This window comes from Pleurodeles waltl, chromosome 10, assembly GCF_031143425.1.
Source record: "Pleurodeles waltl isolate 20211129_DDA chromosome 10, aPleWal1.hap1.20221129, whole genome shotgun sequence".
NCBI lineage: Eukaryota > Metazoa > Chordata > Amphibia > Caudata > Salamandridae > Pleurodeles > Pleurodeles waltl.
Window position 1 is genome coordinate 913,586,315 of NC_090449.1, and position 25,039 is coordinate 913,611,353.

The following is a 25,039-nucleotide window of genomic DNA, read 5'->3' on the forward strand; positions in this document are numbered from 1 at the left end:
ACACAAACGCAAGCACTCAGACACCCAAAAGCCACCCACCTCACAACAGCATACAGCCCATGCACCTGCACCCAAAAGCAGCACACAGACACCTCCAACGACCACTCCCTTATCCTCCACTCCCATTCCTTCTCCCTCTTCCCGCCCCAATGTCCCTAAAAGATTGTTCCTATCCAACATTGACCTCTTCCCTACCCCTACCCCCGTCCTGCAGGTATGGCCAGGGTAGGAAGAACCCAGCCTAGCACCTCAGCCACACAGTCCATGGGCCTAGTCATCACTGCACCCTTTCGTGGTGGAAAGGGATCCAGGCCCCATGTCCTGAAGGGGAAGGAGCCTGCACCAGCCAGCCTAAAGGGGAAGGAGCCTGCCTCAGCAGGCAAGAAGGGAAATGAGTCTGACCCAGCAGGCAGGAAGACCAAGGAGCCTGCACCAGCAGGCAGGAAGACCAAGGATCCTGCCCCAGCAGGCAGGAAGACCAAGGAGCCTGCCTCAGCAGGCAGGAAGACCAAGGGGCCTGGGCCAGGAACTGTGACGGAGCCCCCACCACCAACCATGGTTGTGCAGTCGTCCGAGGTTGCAGGGGATGGGCAGGAGCCTCCCTCCACCAGCAGCACCACCACTGTGCATCCGTCCGAGGTTGCAGGGGATGGGCAGGAGCATCCCCCCACCTGCAGCACCACTACTGTGCAGCTGTCACCTCCGGCAGACAGTATGTAATCCTGCCTCCATGGGCTGCCCCCTCCAAAACCAGTGAGCAAGACACCCACCTGAGGGACTGTGGCCCATCACTGCCCAGGATCAAGCACAGGGCAGGTTGTCCCCTTCAGAACCAGTGGGTGTGACACCCACATGAGAGACTGTGGCCCATCACTCCCCAGGATCAAGCACGGGCAGGTTGCCCCCTCCAGAACCAGTGGGTGTGACACCCGCCTGAGAGACTGTGGCCCTGCACTCTCCAGGATCAAGCACAGGGCATGTTGCCCCTTCCAGAACAAGCGGGTATGACACCCACCTGAGAGACTGTGGGTCATCACTCTCCAGGGTCAAGTACAGGGCAGGTTTCCCCCTCCAGAACCAGTGAGTGTGACACCCACATGAGAGACTGTGACCTTGCACTCCACAGGACCAAACACAGGGAATGTTGCCCACTCCAGGGCCAGTGGTCTTGTTACATCTCCTGGCTGAGGTGCCCCTCACCCCCCCCCCTGTGGTGCCTGCCTATTTACCAACTGATGCCCCTTCAGTGTTCTCTCCGCTGCAGGTGACATGTGTGGCCTTGGACTTTGGCCTGTGGCCATGTGGCCTACGCAGATTGTGGACTGGGCTGTGTCTTTTTTCTGTACATATGTATATATCTATTATCTTGCCTAACTTCAGCCTGTGTTGATCTCATTACGTTCACTTTTGCAAAATTGTTTTGTCGTTGCATTATTCAACTGAGTTACAGGGTAAAATTGTTTTTGTAATGCATCTGGCTGTGTGCATGGTGTGTGTGTGCCTGGTGTGTGTTGTCCATGTGTGTGTCACTCTTGTTTTCCTCCCACACTCCCTCGTGTGCTTGGCAGCTGTACTCACCTTCGTCATCTTCGCCGGCGTTGGTGTTCGTGGTGGAGCATAACGTAGAAGATCATCAGGAAGACATGTATTGTTGTTTTATCTGGTGCAAATGAAATAAAGATGATTCTTCTGATCCAGAGAGCCAGAAAGTTCTGTCGCTCTCTCTCTCTCTACATCTATATGTATATAGTCAATAGTGATGACAGGGGGAGAGACAGAGAGAGTAACTGTACTATGAAATACACATTCATACATGTGCTAACGCAGTACAAAGGTCAGATTTCAATTTGTTACCAGAGTTGTGTGAAATTTGCAAGTCTATAGTACACTTACTTTGCATGGAAATTATTTTCCTTATAATTCTCCTTATGGTAAGGATGCCTTATGTTACTACCCAAATGTAACCCTTTGTGTGTGTGTGTGAGTTTTGGTGCTTTCATTTCAGAAACACCAGTGGTATAAAAACTCATATCACAGGGAACTTTAAAGTATCACAAATTATTCACAATTACATGAGAAATACAGATTTAATCATTGTGAAAAAAAATTTACTTTTTGGAGGTCACCCCCAATTTTGCTGAATTTATTGGTGTCTTTTAGACGCTGTACACAGGAATACTGCTGTCCAGCTCCCAGTTCCTGTGTGTTCTGATCCCTAAAGCATGTGGAATTTGGCAAATCCCTTTTGCCATATTTATCTTTCGTATGAGGCCATCATATATGGTTTAACCACAGTACCTGTACCATAGCAAGAAAATGTTATCAGTGGACAAATCCACTTATTGTGCCATTTACAAGTATGACAAAGAAAACATGACTTCAGAACTACCACTGTAACCTGACTACTGCAGTGTAAAGACCTGCTAAAATAACCATTTTCAACAGGTGTAAGTTTCCATTGTAAATATTAGCAAGTCAGCACTATGTAAGCCCTTCAGCCCACAAGGTAGGGTGCATTGCATTTAAAACTGAGACATGTAGAAAATGAATAATATCATGCCATTACAGTGACACTCTAAAGCTATTCTCGCTGTGGAAGGCCTAGCCATACTATGCAGACACCCAGTGTATAGATCAAAATACTAATAGTGCTATCTAGGGAACATGACAAGCTAGAAAAATAATGAAATCGTTTTTTGTAAGTCATTGAAAATGCAACTCATGATGAAGTTAGATCTTTGATAAATATTACGGAAAAGTAACTTTTAGAAAGCTATAATTTACCTGTCTGAATTGTCATAATGGTAATTAGAATATGTCTCTGCCAGCTCTCAGCCTGTGCTCAAGCCTGAGAATAGTTAATAAAGAGGTATAGAATCCCTCCTGAAGAAACCAATAGGCTGTCCTAAGGGAGCATAGATGACTCCTCTGAACTTGTCAGAATATTCAGAGTAAAGTCTTTTGGGTATCTCGTTCACATCACACTTTCAAATCCTCTTTGACCGGTATGTTGAGCCATATGTAAAACGTGGAGTACACTGGAAAAAAAGATAATAGGATGTCAAGACAATTCTTGAGCATCTCCTATCTTATTGCTGAAGGACTCTGCTTTTGTACTGCCAGACTTCAGACTTTTTGAGCCAGATGTACCATCATCCTGGTTTGCATTTCCTAAATAGTGATTTTTAAGAAATCGCTAATTAAGAAATGCAAAATGGGATGTATGAAAATTGTGATTCAGTAATAGCGATTTCTTAAAAGTCGCAATCGCTATTACCGAATCGCAATTAGGGAATGGGACTCCATTCATCCCTATGTGCGAATGGTTTTCCATTACCTAATTTGCGAATTCCTGTTAGGAATTCCCAAATTAAGTAAAACAAACCCCACGGTGCTGGGGGCCTAAGGCCCCCTTTGGTGCACCCCAAAAAAAGTATTTGTGGACATATAAAGCGCACACATGCCCAAGGGGCACATGCCTACCACCAACCTTGAATTTGTGGTAATTGCATTTCCTAAATGCCAAATTTGCATTTAGGAAATGCATGATGCATGTGCTTTGGAAATCACAAATAGGAATTCCCTATTTGCGATTTCCTATTTAGGGAATCACAATGTGCAATTCCCTATTCACAATCGCAATTTCAGGGAATCGCTAACAATTGCGATCTCTAAAAGTGCACTGCACTGCCTTTCATACATCCTAAAAGGCGATTTTGCATTCGCAAACGGTGGAATTTACCGATTCACACCATTTGCGAATACAAAATCCTTTGATACATCTGGCCCTTTATTAACTATGGGTGCAGTGCCTGCTTCAAACTGGATTTTAGAGTTGGATGTGGGAGGGCACTAGTGATTTTCCTATGGCACTCATACATGCACACACATGGCAAGTTTTTTGTCATTTTATTATTAAAATGCACTCTATTTTCTTAGCTTGGTTTGGGATTTTTCTTTTGTTGTGTTTTGACTTTATTACTGATTTTGCACTGCATAAATACTTTACACATTGGCTCTAAGATAAGCCTACCTGCTGTGTGCCATAGCTACTAGAGTGTTCAGCCCAGGCTAATTTAGTGACTTGAGTGACTCACCTCAACAAGAATTGTGGGCCAGATGTACATAAAATCCAAATTGCGACTTGCAATTTGCAAGTCCCTGCGACTCGCAAATTGCAAGTCGCAATTTGGTATGCAGAAAGGTGTCTCAGACACCTTCTGCAACTCACAATGGGGTCGCAAAGACCCACCTCATTAATATTAATGAGATGGGTCGCAGTTTGCGACCCCATTGTGAGTAGGGGCACTCACGGGGATGGTGGCCTGCTGGAGTCAGCAGACCACCATGTCCGTGACTGCTTTTTAATAAAGCAGTTTTTTTTTTTTCTAAGTGCAGCCCGTTTTCCTTAAAGGAAAACGAGCTGCACTTTGAAAAAAAAAAAAAAAAACTTTCGTTTCGGATTTTTTCAGGGCAGGTAGTGGTCCATTGTACCACTGCCTGCTCTGAAAAAATATTTATTTGTCCAGTCACAAAGGGGAAGGGGTCCCATGGGGACCCCGTCCCGTTTGCGACTGGGTTACCATCCACTTCAAGTAGATGGTAACTGCGATTCCATGTGCGACCGCTTTCGCGGTCGCAAATGGAATTGAATTGCATTGCGAGTCGCAAATAGGAAGGGAACACCCCTTCCTATTTGCGAGTCGGAAATACATTTTGCGAGTAGGATCCAACTCGCAAAATGCATTTCTGAATACCGGTGAGGCTTTTGCGCCTCGCAAACGGCGTTTTTCACCGTTTGCGACTCGCAAACGCTTTGGCACATCTGGCCCTGTGTTCATTACCTGTTACTTATTAAATGTATCTCTTTAATTTTTAACTGTTCTGTTACTTTTAAATGATGTGCACATTTTCTCTAATTTACACCTATCTGTTCTCTTTGCATAGCTACCAAGGGTTGAGCTCAGGTTTGGATTACTAAAACCTTTGACTGGAATTACCAAGATAGTGATTTTATTGATTGTGGTGAACTACAATCCACCCCAACTAATCATTGACATTCTCACATTCAACACAATGACAACCCTATACCACATACAGAGGATTAAAATTGTCAATGCTACAAGAATTATGCAGCATAGAGGACCAAATTATGAGATGTGGTTATCTAAATGTTACAGGTAAAAAATACAAATTATGCAGCACAATCTCTGTAGGTATTATTTTCATCCATTTGAGCTACGAATAACATTTTTGATTAATTCTGCAATTTTTGCAAATTGTGATGCAAAATATGTGGAAAATCTGGTATACTTCTAAAATCATGAGTTAAGTGCTGCTGCACAGGCTAGACTCAATCCACTGACTCTCACCATTGCCCATCGATATAATACTGTTATATATTAAAGAAATCTAAACAAAACATAAACATTCTAACTCCTATTGGTGTCCACTGTTTGGTGTACTTCAAAGACAACACCTTTGCCTTGATAACTACATGAATAAACAACATGTAATATATAAAGAAAGACATGACATTTACCACATGTAGCATGGTCCAATTTTGGCATCTATCTCCAGCCACGCCCTGAGCCCCCCATCAGAACCTCCCCATGTGCACCTAACCTCCACTGCACACAGCCTTCAGCAGTGCATTGTCCCTGCACCCAACCCACTGAAAACGCCTACTAAAGATATGGTAACATTCACCAAATGTTGGTGAGTTTAAAGATATGCTATATACGTCCCGCATGTGGCTAAAGCTTATGCCCATTACTACTTGATTGGTGGTAAAAAATTGGACACAAGTGTATCTTCTTTAATTTCTTCAAGTCCACCAAGACTATCTCACATTGTCAGAATCATTGGATGATGTCATCAGGGTTATTAATAATATCATCTGAGATGTCATCAGTGATGTCATTTAACATCATAAGTGATTTAAATGTTAAGGTTATTAGAAGTGGATGGGTTATAGCTAGTTCACTACTTTCAGTGTTTTGTTTTGTTTTTTAGAAGTTAATTCCTATCTGATTGTTATTTATCGCCCTGCTTAACTATAACTCCAGTTAAACCTTTGTCATTTTAGCGAATTTCTGTGGATTTGTTTTATCATATTTTAGGTTGAACAACTGCCCAAACCCCATGGGCAACCTCACTGTGCAGGGCTTTCGGCCATGTGCAGCAGGAAGTTGGTCTTGATGGGTGGTCTCTGGGCAGTCTTTGCACCCCACCCCCACATAGTTGGCTAGCTGCCCCACTATCCTGCGCCCAACCCACTTTAGGAAGCCATTGGCAGTGAGCAAGGCCTATGGCCTCTACAATGGCGGTTGGCCTAAGGGTTTGGACTGTTTCAAGTTCCATCTTATTTACTGTTTTAAATCTTTATTCTGTATCAAGGTACCAGAGGAAAGGCTTCACTGGTGACTGCAGTACAAGCATCTGATACAAAAAGCCTAAAATAATTGATTTTTTTAAACGTTGCTGTAAGAAAGAGCCTTTTTGAGATTGGCTCACATGGCAATGAGGGAGGGGCAGAGTGTGCCCACTCTAGCCAGTTTTATGGCCTTTCATTTTTTATCAGGACTTCAGGATCGAGTCCTTGCATCCTGTAATGACATCTGCAAAATGTTCTTTGTGTTGCAGATGGCCAATTTGATTACTTTGGTACTGAGTTAGTGCACTGGCAGGTCAGCACCTAAATGACAGACTGGGGTAAAAGTTTTCTCATCTAATCAGAAGGGCCTATTTCCCCTTTTTTCGGGACTATTGGAGTTCCGTGGGATCCAACTGGATAAGCCAACCAAGTATCTCAGACAATTCATGCCCTGCCAAAGCCCCTCTTTAAACTCTAAGGGGCTTATTTATAGGCCCCTACGCCACTGGAGTGTCACTTTACATGAAAGAGCAAAATGCCAGAAATGGTTGTTTATGTGCAGGAAGGTGTCCCTTCTTGCACATAATCATTTGAAAATGCCGCTTTGGCATTTCTGTGTGTGGTGCATTCTACAGCACACACAGAAGTGCCAAAGCACCATTAGTGATTGTTTATGTGCGGGAAGGGACACCTTCCCACACAAACAATCACACCCCTCAATGGAGACATACTTGCAAGATGGTGCAAGGATGCGTGCGATGGCGCTGGCAGCTATATTTAGCGCCACACACCGTAATCACTTAAATACAACGCATCCAAAATGACGGAGCGCAGTGCTGCCAATTTTGGTGCAGCATCGCGCGTTGTCATTTTCCCATAAATATGTCTCTAAAGGTCTGAAAAATGGTTTCTGAGTAAAGTTCTAATAACCTGGAAAGTTTTGTGTAATCTGTTAAGCCGTTTTTTCATGATCAGTGAGCAAACTTTTCTATGAGAATCAACATGTGAGGCTGCACTAATGGGTTCACTATTTTTCTTATTCCCTCCTTGATTATCGGTGTGAAACGTTCCATGAAGAAGCCAGTGTAGGTGCCTTTTTGTTTATTTGGAAAGTTCCATGCAGACTTGTGAAACAGTGCCAACATTATAAAATAAAATAAAAGGTCTTTCTAATGAAAACTCTAACCTAACTCTACCTACTCAGCGGCAACTGACAGTTTGTGTGCGTGTGTTTATGAATGATAGGAACGGAACTTAGACGTCATTAAAATACAAGAAACAAACATGAATTGATTTTTCCCGAGCATTAATGTGACTGTTACTTGTTTAAATTGGACATACAATGTCTTATCTAGTATCCACAGTGACACATTATCCGACGACTCTAATACATTTAATGGGAAACCTGTGCATTTACTAAATCATAGTATATCCCTTGCTTTGCTAGTAATTCGCTATGCGTTCCTTGCTCCACTACTTTTCCAAGGTGAATGACCGCTATGACATCCGCATTCTTCACAGTTGACAAGCGATGAGCAATAACAATGCAGGTTCGTCCCTGTCTGGCTTCGTCCAAAGCTCTCTGGACTATCTGCAAAAAGAATGCAGTACCTGTTATCATGGATTTAAAAATCATGCACAATTTGCACCTCTATTCAATAGCTGGCTAGCTCTATAGTTCATTATCTCAGTGAGGAATCATTATCATGGACTGGCCTACATACATTGTGATTTAAACCTGTTGGTTTTGTGCCAAAAGTGCGGTTGTTTTTTCAGTTACTAATAATTGAGGTCTATTTGGGTATGCAAAGGCAGGAAGCATTTGGCAATAAACGACACAAAAAAAAACGATTTTGCACTATGCACACTTTTAGAGACGTATCTGCTGATATGAAGCCATTGACAGACTTGTAAAATAACTGGTTGAGAAACTCGGTTTACAAAACTGCTGCTAAATTGAGGCTTCTCAAAAAGTCCTGACGGAGTATTCCACATAAACTACATCAATAAAAACCCTTACCTGTGAAAATCATGATTTTATTTAAATATTAGCCTCCTTTGAGTAAGATCTGGTACACTCATGTACCAACTTATTTGTCTGAAAAAAGGTTAATATAAATCAGGACCATGGATGTTCTAAAGTGCTCTAGAAAACAGCATTTGGTATGGGCAAAATATTTAAACAATACAACATTTTCCAAAAGGTGTGTAACCAAAATCACCTTCACCAAAAAATGTAAGGTGACAGTTTAACCCCTTCGCTGCCAAGCCTTTTTCTCATCAGGTGCCAGGCCTTTTTTTGGCTATTTGGGGCCCTCAACTTTTTGTCCACATAAGCTACCAACCCCAAAATTGTGTCCTCTTTTTCTAACATCCTAGGAATTCTAGAGGTACACAGAGTTTGTGGGTTCCCCTGAAGGAGACCAATAAATTAGCCAAAAATACAGTGAACATTTCGTTTTTTTCCAAAACAAATGGGAAAAAAGGACTGCAGAAGAAGGCTTGTAGTTTTTGCACCTGAAAATGTCATCAACAAAGGGTTTGCAGTGGTAAAATTACCATCTTCCCAGCTTTCAGGAACAGGGCAGACTTGAATCAGAATACCACATTTTTCAACACAATTTTGCCATTTTACTGGGGCATACACCATTTTTACTATTGTGTGTGCTTTCAGCCTCCTTCCAGTTGGTGACAGAAATGGGTGTAAAACCAGTGCTGGATCCCAGAAAGCTAAACATTGCTGTAAAGTAGATAAAATTCTGAATTCACCAAGGGATAGGTTTTCCTACAGAAAATAACAGCTGAAATAAAAAAAAAATTGAAATTGAGGTGACAAAAACAGCCATTTTTCTCCACGTTTTACTCTGTAACTTTTTCCTTAGATGCCAGAATTTCAAAAGCAACATACTGTTATGGATGCTGGACTCTTCTGGTTGCAGGGATATATAGGGCTGTTTATCAAGAACCCTAGGTACCCAGATCCAATAAATGAGCTGCACCTTGCTTTGGGTTTTATTCTATAGGAGGTATACAGCAATTAATTTGCTGAAATATAAAGAGTGAAAAATAGGTATCAAGACAACCTTTGTATTTCCATAATAGGCACAATATAAGGTGTTGAGAAGCAGTGGTTATTTGCACATCTCTGAATTCCGGGGTCCCCATATTAGAATGTGAATTACAGTGCATTTCTCAAATAGATGTCTTTTTTACACACTGTCTTCCATTTGGAAGGAAAAAATGTTGAGAAAGACAAGGGGCAATAACACTTGTTCTTCTATTCTGTATTTCCCTAAGTCTCCCAATAAAAATAGTACCTCACTTGTGTGGGTGGGCCTAGTGCCTGCGACAGAAAATGCAACATCGACACATCACATTTTTACATTGCAATCTGACCTGTTTTTTGCAAAGTGCTTAGCTGTGGATTTTGGCATCTAGCTCAGCTGACACCTAGGGAAACCTACCAAACCTGTGCATTTATGAAAACTAGACACCTAGGGGATTCCAGGATGGGGTGACTTGTGGGGCTCTCACCAGGTTCTGTTACCCAGAATCCTTTGCAAACCTCAAAATGTGGCCAAAAAACACTTTTACCTCGCATTTCGGTGACAGAAAGTTCTGGAATCTGAGAGGAGCCACAAAGTTCCTTCCACTCAGCATTCCCCCAAGTCTCCCGAAAACAATGGTACCTCACTTGTGTGGATAGACCTAGTGTCCGCGACAGGAAATGCCCCAAAACACTATGTGGACACATCAACATTATCAAATAAAAAACTACCTGTTTTTGCGGGGGCATCTGCGTTTTTTGTCTTAGGCTCAGCAGCCATCTAGTGAAACCTACGAAACCCAAACATTTCTAAAAACTAGACACCCAAGGGAATCCACTTGTCCACTTCACTTGTGACTTGTGTGGATCCCCTAGTGTTTTCTTAGCCAGAATCCTCAGCAAATCTCAAATTTAGATAAAAAATGAAACTTTTCCCACATTTCTGTGTGGGATCACCGCACCGGCACAAATTTACTACCACCCAATGTTCCCGTCAAACCCCTGGTAAAAATGGTACCTCACTTTTGTAGGTGGGCCAAGTGCCTGTGACAGAGAAGAGACAAAAACATGTAAAAAATGAGGGGGAACCAAAGCAGGTCCAAAAGGGCAGTTTGAAAAAAAAAAACGTTTTTAGGCTTACAAGTGGGGCAGAATTTTTATCAGTATAGATGCAACAATGTTGGGTGGTAGGAATTTTGTGGATTCTTGCAGTTTCAGGAAGGTTCCATCTAAAACATTTGCAAAAAATGTGAGATTTCCAGCAAAGTTGGAGGTTTGCAGGGCATTGTGGGTAAGAAAATGGTGTGGGGTTCATGTGAAGCACACTGCCCTGGACTCACCCAGATATTTAGTTTTCAGATGTGTCTAGGTCTTGTGGATTTTTCTACATGGCAGCGTCCCAAAGTCCAAAAAGTGCAGCCCTCACGATTCCAAGTGGGATGATTTTGAGAGTTAGATAAGGTCTCATAGCCCAAATGTAAAACCAAAACACTAAATAATCAAATGTCCTCTTGTTTGCAGTGGGATAAGATGTTTAAGTGTGTGGGGAAGAGCTGCAAGACTGTTACTCCATTCAGTTGGGGTGGGGGCATAACCATGCTCAAACTGGTTGGTAGCCACCACCCAACTATTTTTTTCCCCTGGCATCTAGTAGGTTTTATCCTCCCCAGGGAATGGATCAGGGGTAGTTTCCCCATCTACCCACCAGTAGGCAGAACAACTGTGGCCACATTTATTTGGGGTGGGGGTATGGCCATACCCCCACCCCCTTTTAAAAAAAAAAAAATCTTCCCTGGTATCTGGTGGCCTTTCTGCCCTCTTTCGAGGCAGATGGGCCTTCCAAAAATAGGCCGATCTGCTAGTAATGTGCCCCCATGGGGAGTGACCCTTGCCAAGGGGCTGCCCCCCAAACAAAGCACATACATACACACACCAATCCCCGGTGCCTAGGTGGTTTCTGCCCCATCAGCCTAACAAAAATAGGCTGGTTTGCCCCCAAGGGGTGCAGAAATGGCCTAAAAATATTTTTCCCCCAGGGGAGCGACCCTTGCCTAAGGATTCGCTTCCCACGTCTAAAAAAATAAAACAAAACAAAAAAAGATCCCTGATGCCTAGAGGATTTTTGCCCCCACTAGGGCGGATCGGCCTAATTACAATAGGCCGATCTGCCCCCAAGGGGGGCTCAAATGGCCTAAAACAAATTCCCCCCCCCCCAGGGGAGCAACCCTTACCTAAGTAGTTGCTCCCCTCACGTGAAACTGACCAAAAAAACAAAATCCCTCGTCTCTTGAGGTTTCTGCCCCCCTTGAGGGCAGATTGGCCTAATAGAAATAGGCCGATCGGCCCCCCAGGGGGTCAGAAATGGCCTAAAGTAAATGTTTTCCCCCAGGGGAGCAAACCTTGCCTAAGGGGTTGCTCCTCTCATCTAAAAAACATAAAACAAAAAAACATAATAATCCCTGGTGTCTAGCGGATTCTGCCCCCCAGAGGGCAGATCGGCCTAATTAGAAAAGGCGGATATGCCCCCCGGGGGGCAGAAAAAGGCAAAAAATAATTCCCCCCCCCCTGTGGAGTGGCCCTTGCCAAAGGGGCCGCTCCCCTTGTGCATAAATAAAGAAAAACTCCCTGGTGTCTAGTGGGTATTTCTCCTGTCCGATCACATCACGATTGGGCAGCAGAAATGCTGAGAGAGACATCAAAGGAAAGGAAAGGCCTTTCCTTTCTTTTGATGCCTCTCTCGCCCCCTCCATGTGATCGGAGGAGAAATGCTAAAGCATTTCTCCTCCGATCCGTGGGGGCAGCCTCTGATGAGGTCAGCGAGCAATCGTGCGCTGATGTCATCAGACGCCATGGGGGGGTCGGGGGTGGAAGGGGAAGCGATTCCCCTTCTATTCCTGCCCTGGGGGCGTGGAGGTGAGGTTCATGGGGGGAGCGCTAGCACTCCCCCCATGAGCTGGTCCAAGGACGTAATTGTTATGTCCTTGGCGCCGCAGCTAAGGACATAACCGTTATGTCCTTGGCTGCAAAGGGGTTAAGAGCACATTTTAATGCTGATGTACGGAAAGGACATATCCTGAAACCGTTCACAACACTGAACTTCTTGATTTTGCTACAGAACATGAAGGGATTGTGCATTTCGAACATAGGGCCAGATTTACAAGCTCCTAACGCCTCCTTGCGTCATATTAGCAAACACTTTTTTTTACGCTAATGTGGCTCAACGAGGCAATTTTCGCTGGACCATATTTACAACTTTGCGATCCCTTGCACCACATTATGCCTGCGTCGGACATAATGTATGCAAGGGAGCGCATTCTGGGGTTAGGAGCCCCACAGAAATGGAGCACTGAAATCTACAAGATTTCAATGTGACATTTTTGGCATCATTTTTAATGCCTGCTCAGAGCAGGCATTAAAATGATGCACCAATATTAACCTATGGGCCTCCTTGCTCCACTAGTGTCAACATTTATTACACTAATGGAGCAAATCGCCACAATAACGTAAAAAATGTGGACGCTATTGGCCTAACGTCCACCATGGTGTCCCCTATTATAAATATGGAGCAACCATGGTGTTGTTAGTTGGGGCATGGGCGACGCATGCAGACTGCATCATCAGTTCTGATGAACCAGTTTCTTGTAAATGTGGCCCGTAGTATTTTAGAGTAAAGTCCTTACATGCTAATGTACATCATGAATTAAGCTTGTGTTGTATCAAAATCAAGTTCACCTTATAGTGTTTGCAGGGGTTTTATGTGTACGGGGTACCAATGAAGGCCAGTACTGAAAAGTACACCCTGCCAGACACCAGGGGCACTGAAACAAAAACATAACTCAGGCATTAACTCAATACAGTTTCTCTCTGGAAACTGATGTCCAAACTTACTAAGAGTCCACACATCGTAGGACGCAAAGCAAAGTTGCTGCACTGGGTGAACTTGAGGGAGTAAAACTTCAGTAAATCTACAAAGAATTGGTGCATTTCTGGTCTTTCCATGTGATGGCACACTTTGTGGCACCATGCACCAATGCAGGTACCCCAGCACAATAGTACAAGGGGATCTGCATTGTGGCCTGCACAGCTTTTGCATTGAAGACCCAGCTACTGTGACATAGGAAAGTGACAGGGCATGCCTCTGTAGCCACCCAGTCCTCGAGGGTGCGATGCTGCCTTTCAACAACTACAATGTCCCCCAGTCACTTCCTTGCTCTTCTTGGTATTCCCTCACACCTTCCAAAATCACAGTAGATAGGTCATGAATTGGTAATCTGGAGGACTTGATGGTAAGTAGCCCCTTTCAAATGGTCAGTTCTATACCCACCTAATTTCTATCCTGTTATACATTGCCTAGTCCTGATGAAAGCCCAGGACCCATTAGTGCCACTTATCAATTAGGGCTGAAACATGTAGACTTAGTTTAAGGTGTAGGGTTGTAAATTCCTCTTCATCACCCAAGATCCTGTTTTGCATTGAAAACACCCTTATCAAATAGATCAATGGGTATTTCGATGTATTTTTATCACAGACTGTGTTAGGCAACATCTCCAAAGTTCTCATTGGAACATGGTTGAGCCCCCCCTTTTTCTTGGGACAAGAATGAAACCAGATGATTAAGCATGTCACTACAATTTTGTTGTTTAGTGACACCATGTGGACAGGTATGTGGACATACCCTACTTGTGAGGCCAGAGAATGCAAGAATGGTAGGATACTTTTTGGGTTATAGATTAAGTCAAGGAAGTTGTATCACAGCCTCACTAAAAAATGTTCTCTCTCCCCTCCCCGAGTATTAACCACTATGTTTCTCCAGGCTTCTTGTAAGATTACTGTGTAATGAGTCAGTTTTTAATTCAGAATGAAAAAATATTTGATGACTAGTTCATATCATAAGCACATGCTGTTTTTGACTGGTGAGGTGGAAAAAGACAGAGAACCACCTTAGATATGAACTAACAATCATGCTGGTAGTAATGATCAGTTAGTATCCATCACATTTAAGAGGATTCCATGAAATGTTGATTAAAGCATTTGATTGAAGCGTAATTGGATGGAATCTAAGAAATCAAAAGAATGCCAGAAAAGGTTCCCTTTTTGACTTATGTCTGGACTGAAATCACTGCACAACTTGGAGCCTCCAGCACACCTTTCCTATCTAACTTTTGTACCTCACCTTCAACATGCAGAAGCTACATCTGCACAAGCCCCTATGGCATTACGCATGACACTCAGGAAAGCATCTAGTTCCACATATGGAATAAATACAATACAATACTCCATCTGCATTATTCATATGTAGTCACTAACACACTGATGTGCAGATATAAAGATGATGTATAAATGTTTATACAACCAATCTTTGAAAAGGCCAAAAGACAATGTGGGTTATTATTAACCCAGCGGATGGCGTTAATATGGAGGAAAGTACTGCCAACAGGCTGGCGGTACTTTTCTCTATATTAAGATATTGGCGGTTTGGCTCTAGCCAAACCACTAATGTACCACACCGACCGCCGAGCTGGAGACTTCAGTCTCCAGCCCGGCAGCCGTCACTAGCCCGCTCGCGGGATTATGACCCCGCCTACCGCCATGGTTTTCGTGGCTTCCTTACCGGCACAAAAATTATGGCATTCCTTCCCTTTCACTGTTAGGGGTCTTCACTGTCCCCCTCCCCAGGTTTCCCCCCCCACCCCCCTCCAGACCCCCTCCATTCTCGCACCTTCATGCACACACCCATTCACACACTCATTCCCACATTCATCCACGCATGCAGACATCCATTCACACACACATCCACACACACTTGCATATATACCAGCAAACACGCATTCACACAACACAACATATACCCACTCAAACATCCATACTTGCACACACATACAACACGCAACACACATGCGCATTCACGCACACACAGACAACCCACACGTACACACACAGCACCTCCCTCCCCTGTCGGAACACCCGACTTGCCTGTTGTGAGGGGGACCTCCGGCAGGAGACGGGACAGGGCACTGCTGCCTGGAGCAGCGTCTGCCAGCAGAACACCATCAGGCTGTATCATGGGTCATGATACGGTCTGCGGCGGTCTACTGGTGTGGTGCTGCTGCTGGCAGCAGCGCCACCTTACCGCCATCCGCCGGCATTGCCACAGCCGGATTTCAGCTATCCTTCTGGCAGAAATCCGGCTATGTTCATAATAGGGCAGATGGCCGCTAGCCGCGACAACGGTCTTTTGTCATCCGTCGGCGCGGAGGTAGGCGTTGTTTACTGCCGGGGTTGTAATGTGCCCCAATATATTGGTGCTATAAAAAAGTGAGAATGTATAGGTCATGGGATAAATGATTGTAATCCTAAATGTCATCTACAAAATTATTTATACCAAAATCTTCAAGTGAAAATATTTTCTACAAAACTAATAATTTACTATACTTCAAACTAAAATAACAAAAATATAATTTACTAAAATACCAGTAGTAAAAAATAATACAATGCGATATTATGGGTTTTTTAAAATAATATCACAAATATCAAAACCATCTACCTGAATATTGTTCGGGGTATATTCACTAAAGCTATTTTGGAGTATGTAAATGAATATTAAGTTATATACTCCAAAATGCAATTCACAAACATCCGGCTGGAGCCGTCCAGCTCAGATTTAGTAGTAAATGTGTTAGGGACAAGGGAACAGTTGGAAAATGGGAACTGTTTACTGCAAAATGGGAATGGCTGGAATAAGGCACATTAATGGAGAAGCTTACAGAGAACTGTGCTGTTGGAAATGGCCTTTCTGCAGGGTCAGCCCCAAACTTTTTGCCTTCCTCCTTCTCTTTTTCTGACCTCAATTGTGCTGGCTTTAGGACTCTGCACACTTTGCCACTGCTAATCAGTGCTAAAGTGCATATACTCTCTCCTTAAAACATGGTGACATTGGCTCATACCCAGTTGGCTTATTGAATTTACTTGTAAGTCCCTAGTCAAGTTCAGTACATGTGCCCAGGACTTGTAAATTAAATGCTACTAGTGGGCTGCAGCACTGGTTGTGCCACCCACATAAGTAGCCCCCTAACCATGTCTCAGGCCTGTCACTTCAGTGCCTGTGTGTGCAGTTTCACTGCCCCTTCGACTTGGCATTTAAAAGTACTTGCCAAGCCTTAAACTCCCCTTTTATCTACATGTAAGTCACCCCAAGGTAGGCTCTAGGTAACCCATAGGGCAGGGTGATATGTAGGTAAAAGGAAGGACATGAACATGTGTGTTTTGGATATACTGGTATTGTAAAACTCTTAAATTTGTTTTACACCCTCAGTGAGGCCTGCTCCTTTCATACGATGGCATTAGGCCTATCCTAATATACTGCTTGAGTGGTAGATCCTAATCTGAAAGGAGTAGCCAGGTCATATTTAGTATGGCCAGAATGGTGATACAAAACCCTGCTTAATGGTGAAGTTGAATTTTATATTACTATTTTAGAAATGCTACTTTTAGAAAGAGAGCATTTCTGTACACTTAAACCCTTCTATGCTTTCCAATCCCCGTCTGGCTAGGTTTAGTTGACAGCATTCACTCAGACAACCCCAAACACAGGATGCTCTGTCACACTTGCACACATCTGCAAATTGAATGAGTCTTCCTGGGCTAGGAGGGTGGAGAGCCTGACACTTACATGTCGAGGAACAGTAACCTGCCCTTACACAAAGGACTGCCACACCCCCTACTGGGACGCTGGCAGGCAGGATGGAACTGAAAGGGGACCTTGAGCACTTCTAAGCCACTCTGTGAAGTCTCCCCCACTTCAAAGGCACATTTGGGTATTTAAGCAGGGTCTCTGACCCTACCAATTTAGACACTTCTGTAGTTAGACACTTCTTGACAAGACACTCTTCTCACAGACACTTCCTGGAGAAGAGAACCTGAACCAGAACTTGAAACCTGCCAAGAAGAACTGCCTGGTTGCCCAAAGGACTCACCTGACTGCTTCCTGTGAAGCAATGCTGCATTGCTGTTGCCCTGCTGCCTTGCTGCTCTCAGGCTGTCCTGAGAAGTGCTCTCCAAGGGCTTGGATAGAGCTTGCCTCCTGTTCCCTGAAGTCTCAGGACCAAAAAGACTTCATCTCTGCAAGAAGAACTTCTTGTGCGGCGAAAATCGACGCACAGCCTGCCAGAAACGACCTACAGCCTGCACCGCGGTGAAAGATTCACCGAACCGGAATGACGCAGCCCGACTTCGCAATGAGAAGATCGACACAGCACCAGTGTACCAACCAGAAATTCGACACACGGCCCACTGGATCGATGCACAGCTGAGCCGGAATGACACCGCGCGACTTCCAGAGAGGAATCGACGCAGCACCTGCCATGCAGTAGACATTTCCATGCAACACCCACCAGATTGACGCATCCCCTATGACTTTGTCCTGTCAGTGCCGGAATTCAACTCATCGTCCCCTGGGCGTCTGAAAACCCCACAACCCAAAGAGGATCCAAGAACGAGCGCCAGAAATCGATGCAAAGCCTTCCCTGCTTGAAAAATAAATGACTCATCACCGTGTGCGGCCCGAGAAATTGACGCACACCTCCCTGTTTTCCACACATCTCCTCCTCTGTGGTTCTTTGCAGAGATTTTGAACGCAAACCAGGTACTTTGTGCTTGAAAGACACATTTATTGCTTTTAAGAGACTAAAGACACTTTATATCAATTTTACAGTGATATTTTCAACATATACTTAATGCATCTTAATCGTTTTGACCTGCATTTATCCAGAGAAATATTCTATATTTTTCTAAACACTGTGTGGTGTGTTTTTGTGGGGCTGTGTTATTGCATGATTTATTGCACAAATACTTTACACATTGCCTTCTAAGTAAAGCCTGACTGCTCAATGCCAAGCTACCAGCGCCGGGGCACAGGATAATTTTGATTGTGTGTGACTTACCCTGACTAGAGTGAGGGCCCTTGCTTGGACAGGGGTTAACCTGACTGCCAACCAAAGACCCCATTTCTAACCTGGGCCATTATAAAATATACACCCACAAAACTTAAGATAATTTGAATGCACACAATATATATTTAGTTAAGTACTACTACTGATAAAACGTGGGCAAACATTGTTAGACCTGGCATCCTTTTTGTGGTTTCCCCAGTACATCTGCTTCTGCTTCCTGTATTTTTGACTGTGTGCTGGACTTGTTTTTTGCTGATTTTGGTACTCTGAGCACTTTACCACTGCTGACCAGTCCTAAAGTGCAAGTGTTCCTCTCTGTGTAAACTGTTTGTGTAATTGTGTAATAGGCTTTTCCATGATTGGCATATCTGATTTACTAGTACGTCCCTAGGAAAGTGCACTAGAGGTGCCCCGGGCCTGTAAATCAAATGCTAGTAGTGGGTCTGCAGCAGTGATTGTGGCACCCACATGTGTAGCCCTGTAAATATTGCTCAGAACTGCCACTGCAGTGTCTGTGTGTGCAGTTTTAAACTGCCAATTCTACCTAGCAAGTGTATCTACTTGCCAGGTCCAAACCTTCCCTTTTTTAGATGTAGGGCATCATTAAAGTAGGCCCTAGGTAGCCCCATGAGCAGGTTGCATTGTATGTTAAAGGTAGGACATGTACTGATGGGTTGTACATGTCCTGGCAGTAAGATAATGCCAAATGCATTTTTGATAGTTTACATGGTCTATCTCTCTCATAGGTAACATAGGGACTTCCTATTAATATCTTTTAAGTTCGGTTACCCATTTGGAGCAGATGTAGATGTGGAGTTTGAGGTCTCTGAACTCACAATTTAAAAATACATCTTTTGGTAAAGTTGTTTTTTATATTGATAATTTGACAATGCCACTTTTAGAAAGTGGGCATTTTCTTGCTTAACTATTCTGTGCCTCTGTCTGCCTGTGGAATCCATGTCTAGGTCAGACTGACAGTTGGGCTGTTTTTGAATTCCCTCTAGACAGTGACACAAAGGGAGCTGGGGTGTAGCCTCCATATCTGATGAGTCTCCTGGGCTAAAGTGGGGAGGGACGAGCTGACATTTAACCTGAAAGGGCAGGGCCTGTCCTCACACAGTGCAGTCTCCAACTTCCTGATGTGGTTCTTGGGCCAGGCCTGGGCAAGGCAGGATCTTGCCAACAACAGAGACTTTCCTTTGAAGTTTGCCTAATTCAAAGGCAGAAAGGAGTATAAGTAGTGGACCAAAAAGTAGACTTTTAGATTTCTTCTGGATCAAGGGAAACCTCTGCCAAGGAGAAGAGCTGAAGAGCTGGAGGAGGAGTACTGCTCCTTTGCCTGTGAGTGTGCTTTGCTGGGTTAGACTGCACTTGCTGCTTCTGCCTTAGAGAGGACAAAGACTGGACTTTGCTGTGTTTTTCTTCTTGTGAAGTGTCTCCAATGTCTTGAACTGAGCTTGCCCCCTCTTCTGAAGTCTCCGGACCATCAAAGACTTCCTCTTCTAGCACCTGTACTCCCTTGCTTAGACTCCAACCCTGTCAAGTGGTGCCCACTCCAGTCGCAGTGCCCTTAAAGGAACTGGTCGAACCAAGACTGAAATCCACACACAGGAGCCGTGGAGGAGAAAAATTGATGCAGCACCTGCTTTGTGGCAGAAAAATAGATGCACCACCTGAATCATGGCTGGGAAATCGACACAACACTAGTGTGTGCAGCTGCCAAAATCAATGCATCACCCACGCAGCGCGGCTCTTCAGAACCCGAGCCAGAATTTTGCAGGCATCCTCGATGGGCATCAAAACTATTGTGAACCTGGGATGACTTTTCCGACAAACGCTCGCCTGTGCCACTTTTAAAACAACACACTTCTACAGAAACTAGTGGAGGAGGGCAATCATTCTAAAATATAAGGAAACACGAACACATTTCCAATAAGTAACTGTCAACATAAGGGCAGTGCGCTCTACGGGCGACGGGAATGCAAAAACCCAACACTGATGAGATAACATAATTCATGCATTATGGTGATATGCTGTTGTTTAACCTTTTGCATTGCAGAGTTTAATCCTGAAGACTTATATTCAAGGTGCTTGTAAATACTGATCATTTGCAATGTATTGCTGCAGGCTTTCAGAGTGTATCAGGGTGTGATCCCTTTCCAGGGCTTTCTAGAAGCTTTCTCTGCAGCATGACTGGGTGTGGTTTGTAGGATGGGCCGGACTCTATATAAGGAAGCAAGCCCAGCACCACATGCTCACTATTCAGAGGTCCTGGTGCAGAGCAGCAGCAACTTCTTGAGCTCCTGTTCCGGAGGCCTACTTTGATCTTCCAGTCCTTTGCCCTTCATTACATTGGTGATCCTTGATCAGGGCGGTAAGACGGAGGTCGGGCTGGGCCCCCAATCCCGTTTTTGAAGGCATTTGCGTTCTTGGGCCTAATTTTCATGTTGAGAGATCCTTGTGTGTGTGAATGTGCTCTTGGTTTTTCTTGCATTTACATGTTGATATTGAAATCGGCAAGACGCGCGATTCATTCCACGTGCTTAACTCTTGATATTCATTGTGCGCTACCATTTCTTGGCAGTTACATGGTGGCATTCGAATCAGCAAGACGCGCAATTCATTCCTCGTTTTTAACTCTTGACATTCATTGTGCGCTACCATTTCTTGGCAGTTACATGATGTCAATTGAATCGGCAAGACGCGCAATTCATTCCTCGTGTTTAACTCTTGATATTCATTGTGCGCTACCATTTCTTGATAGTTACATGGTGGCATTCGAATCGGCAAGATGCACTATTCATTCCTTGTGTTTAACTCTTGATACTCATTGCGTGCTACCATTTCTTGGCGTTTACATGGTAGCATTTGAATCGGCAAGACGCGCGATTCATTTCCTTGCATTTAACTCTTGATACGCATTGTGCGCAAGCATTTGTTGGCATTTACATGTTGACACTCGAATCGGCAAGACGCGCAATTCATTTCCCGCATTTAAACCTTGATGTTCAGATCGCTTACAGTGTGCGCGATCATTTCATGGCATTAGCATGTACTTGTGAGAATTGGCAGTGTGCGCGATTCATTTCCTGTATTTAAATCTTGTTCAGATCGCTTACAATGTGCGCAATCATTTTGTGGCCATCAACACTTTGATGTGTAGTTTTTCCTGAAGTGCACACAATTATCCAGGGCCCTTGAATTTTCTGCAGAGGTGTTAAATTCAAGATGTTATATTTTATGTGCAAGTTAAGTCCTTAGTACAATTCGTGTTGTTTTCCAGGGAATGTTTGGATTGCCTTTTGTCCTCATGTAATGAGGCAGTGTTTGTTCTGAGACATTGTCTAGATTCAACAAAGTGTTATTTCATGTTCCTAGTATCATTGAACTCTAGATTCAACAAAGTGTTATTCCATGTTCCTAGTATCATTGAACTCTAGATTCAACAGAGTGTTACTTCATGTTCCGAGTATCATTGACCCCTAGATTCCACAGAGAGTTTTTATGAACCTAAATGTGATTTTGTTTCTGATGTTGTGTTGTTTATCCTTTTGCTTCCTACAGGTCTCCTTCCCAGCTGTTCCCTACCTAATCCCCTTTTCCCCACTTGGACTCTCTTAGACTCTGTGACATTCTAATCAGAGTATTGGAGCTGTCTTGTGGTGGACATGTTGGGAACGTGCGCAGACCCCGAGGATCTGGTCTCCCTGACAGAATAGAGAGCCCACCAATTTATTATCCTCCTGGTTTGCTTGTGTTCTCAGCATGGCCACAGCTAGTCAAAGTGATCACGCAGCTCCAAGCAGAGGTAGTGTCATCAAAGGATATAGCAGCCAGCTTAGCTGAGAGAGTGAGTCAGTTGCAGGAAAGAGTGGGAAAGATGGAGCAAGGTCCTTTGGGTGCGGGTTGGCATGGTCCTCCTCCTCAAGATGCAAGACGAAATCCTCCAACTAACATTTCTCTCAACGTTCCCTCAGCCATTCCTCTGGCTCCTCCAGAACGGTTCTCAGATGATCCTTGGAAAGCTGCTGTATCTAAAATAGTGGCAGGCAACCAGTGACCTTGAGAGAAATTACCTGGCATAGGCCCCCTACTCAGGAAGGAAAACACAGCAGAGGCCCTGGTGGGAGGAGCAGCAGCCTGGACATTGCCAGAGTGACCCACTGGAGCAGCCCTAAAGCACGGCACCAAAGTGGGTCATAAATCACTAGCTGGGTCATGACAGCGGAGACTTGGTGAGTGCAATGCAAGGTATTGCAATGGGCCCAACCAGCTTACTTTGGATGACATTATGGTCCCCCTTCCCTCCCTTGCTGAAAAGGAAAAATGTGGGTGGAATTGGATATCCATGAGATCCTGCATGGGTCAGGAGATCACTCATGGTCACTGGGATGTGAAGAACTTGGAACTGGTACAACTGAGATAGACCTAGAAGGTTTGCAAGCACCAGGGCTCGAAAAATAATAGACGTACTCAATCCTGTATAATAAGTGGGACCTCTGTACAACAGCCATAGCTGTGATCACCACACAGGGCATTGATTCCCCTGTGGGGGAGATTGCTCACCACTACCCATTTGCACTGTACACATACCCTGGAGGGCCTGGCTTTAACTACTGTGGTTAACACTCAGTATGTTGCATGGCCCATGTTTAGTGCCCATTTTAGAGTCAACTCCTTAATTTAATGTCTCTTTTCCATGGTAACCTTTTCTACACTTTTCTGCTAATGCATGAATGTGCTGTATGTGCATTTCTGATGCCCAGTAGTCTGGACGGTTAGTTTCAGAGTTGTACATTTCAGAACGCTTTCTTGTTGTGCTCATTACTAGACACTTCATTTTAGGAAGATGAAACAACTGAGCTGCTGCTCTGCACCTCTTCCACAGTGTGATAAGAATGTTCCTTTATGATATAATCAGCTTCCGTCCTAGGGCTCTGAAAGAGGAGCACTTCTATTCCTGGGATTCTGACGTAACCTATGTGAGCTGTGACCAAGATGCAGCCCTACTGACTACAACCTCTATCCTGCAAAGGAAGATAACATGTACTGGCTTCCTGACACCTAACATCAAGGTATAGGGGTTAGACTATTCGAAATGATCTGTAAGAGGGGACTCTTGCTATGTTTTCCAGGAATTGCCACTGTGTTTCCAGCTGGACCCATAAGAGCTTGTCTTGTGTATGTAAGTACTATCCTTGTTTGTGCTCTAGGGTCCAGAGACAGAATGACTTCTGCTGCTCCTTTCTATGGGGCTGGCGGGGTGACTATCTGTAAGAGTAAACTGCACAGAGGCATTGACATTCCCTGTTGCTGTGGGAGGTTCTGTGCCCTACCCTGTGTACAACCCCAGTGATTTTGTCCATTAGTAATCCGTTTCCTGTTTGTTCACACAAGGGTTGCTCTGCTTTTACTTTCCTGTTTCCTGTGCCTGTCCGTAGCTGTCCTTTCCCGTGTATGCTTTTAGCTGCTCTTCTGCCCCAGTACACTACCTCTTTGGGATATTCTCTGACCTCAAGGGATGTCCCAACCAGAGTCCTGATCAGACCCACCCGTGACAGTTTTATGTCCAAAACCACAGAGCCCGATATCATGGAAAATCAGTTCGCAACACAATGTTTCCAGATGTGCAATGTTCAAAGTGCAAGGAGCACACACAGGACACATCAGAAGTGGATGAAACAGACAACAGGGCCGTGGGATCATGAACCTGTCAAGGCTATGTGACACACATTGTCAAAGCACAACATTCAGGGATAACCAGCCTGCCGCAATGCAATTTCCATATTAATCAGTGGACAGAGGCTCAGTAAGCTGCATATTGGCAGTGAGGCATAATTTAGCAACATCACATGCTGTGCAGATGTAGTGGGTGTGAGCACAGTGTCACACTTGCATTGCAAAAGGGAACCAATACCAGACCAAAATTCAACTTTTGCTGTGAGTAACAATAAACAGGCCTCGGTCTCTCCAGGCTGAGTGGACAAACCTACACAAAACACCATATCTAAAAAATTACATGCATCACAGTACATCTTGTAGCCTAGAGCCACTTGCCATTGGTTGTTTATGTGAAGACCTGAGGGGCATTGTGAGTCATTACATGGCTGCAGAAGAACAGTACAACAAGGCCATATGGGGCCAGAGATCACTGTGCAAAAAAGGAAAGAGCTCAGATAGTGATCAACTGGCACATACAACACGCATCTACACCTCCTGCTATCATGCAATCTAATTTGAACACACATGATATACATTATATGGCAAGAGTAGCCTGGGGATGTCTGTCATAACATCTTACCTAGTCACAGACATCCAACACATTCTGGGTCAGGATACACCCAATACACACTCACCACATTGTCTCAGGACTCCAAACCTACTACTTGACATAGATACATGCCCTTGGACTCAACAATTATTGCACACTGTCAGCCCCTACAGGGCTTTCAGGACACATTCTGATAAACTGAGCCTAGGCTGACTAAAGCTAAGATGAATAGAGGTACAGAGAACACTTTGCACACAGTAACTCATATGACATGCCACAGTTCGTTTATGAAACGTATACTGTAAAATGCAAGGTACACAATGAAAGATGGCTACAACTTATTTTTTCCCCACATAGTTACCCTGGGAGGAGGAGGATCAAACAAACTCCTGTGTACC

The 25,039-nt window shown here is 44.2% G+C and overlaps 1 protein-coding gene across 8 annotated transcripts in view; it reads right to left on the reverse strand.

Moving 5' to 3' along the window:
- Window positions 1-7,462: 7,462 nt before the first annotated feature.
- Window positions 7,463-25,039, reverse strand: part of LOC138262021 (ATP-dependent translocase ABCB1-like) — a 920,359-nt gene continuing 902,782 nt past the window's right edge. For all 8 annotated transcript variants that reach the window (XM_069211673.1, XM_069211677.1, XM_069211676.1 and 5 more), the window contains one exon: window positions 7,463-7,967. In XM_069211673.1, the coding sequence (XP_069067774.1) occupies window positions 7,770-7,967 (198 nt within the window). In that variant the 3' untranslated portion in view covers window positions 7,463-7,769. The remainder of the gene's footprint in view (window positions 7,968-25,039) is intronic.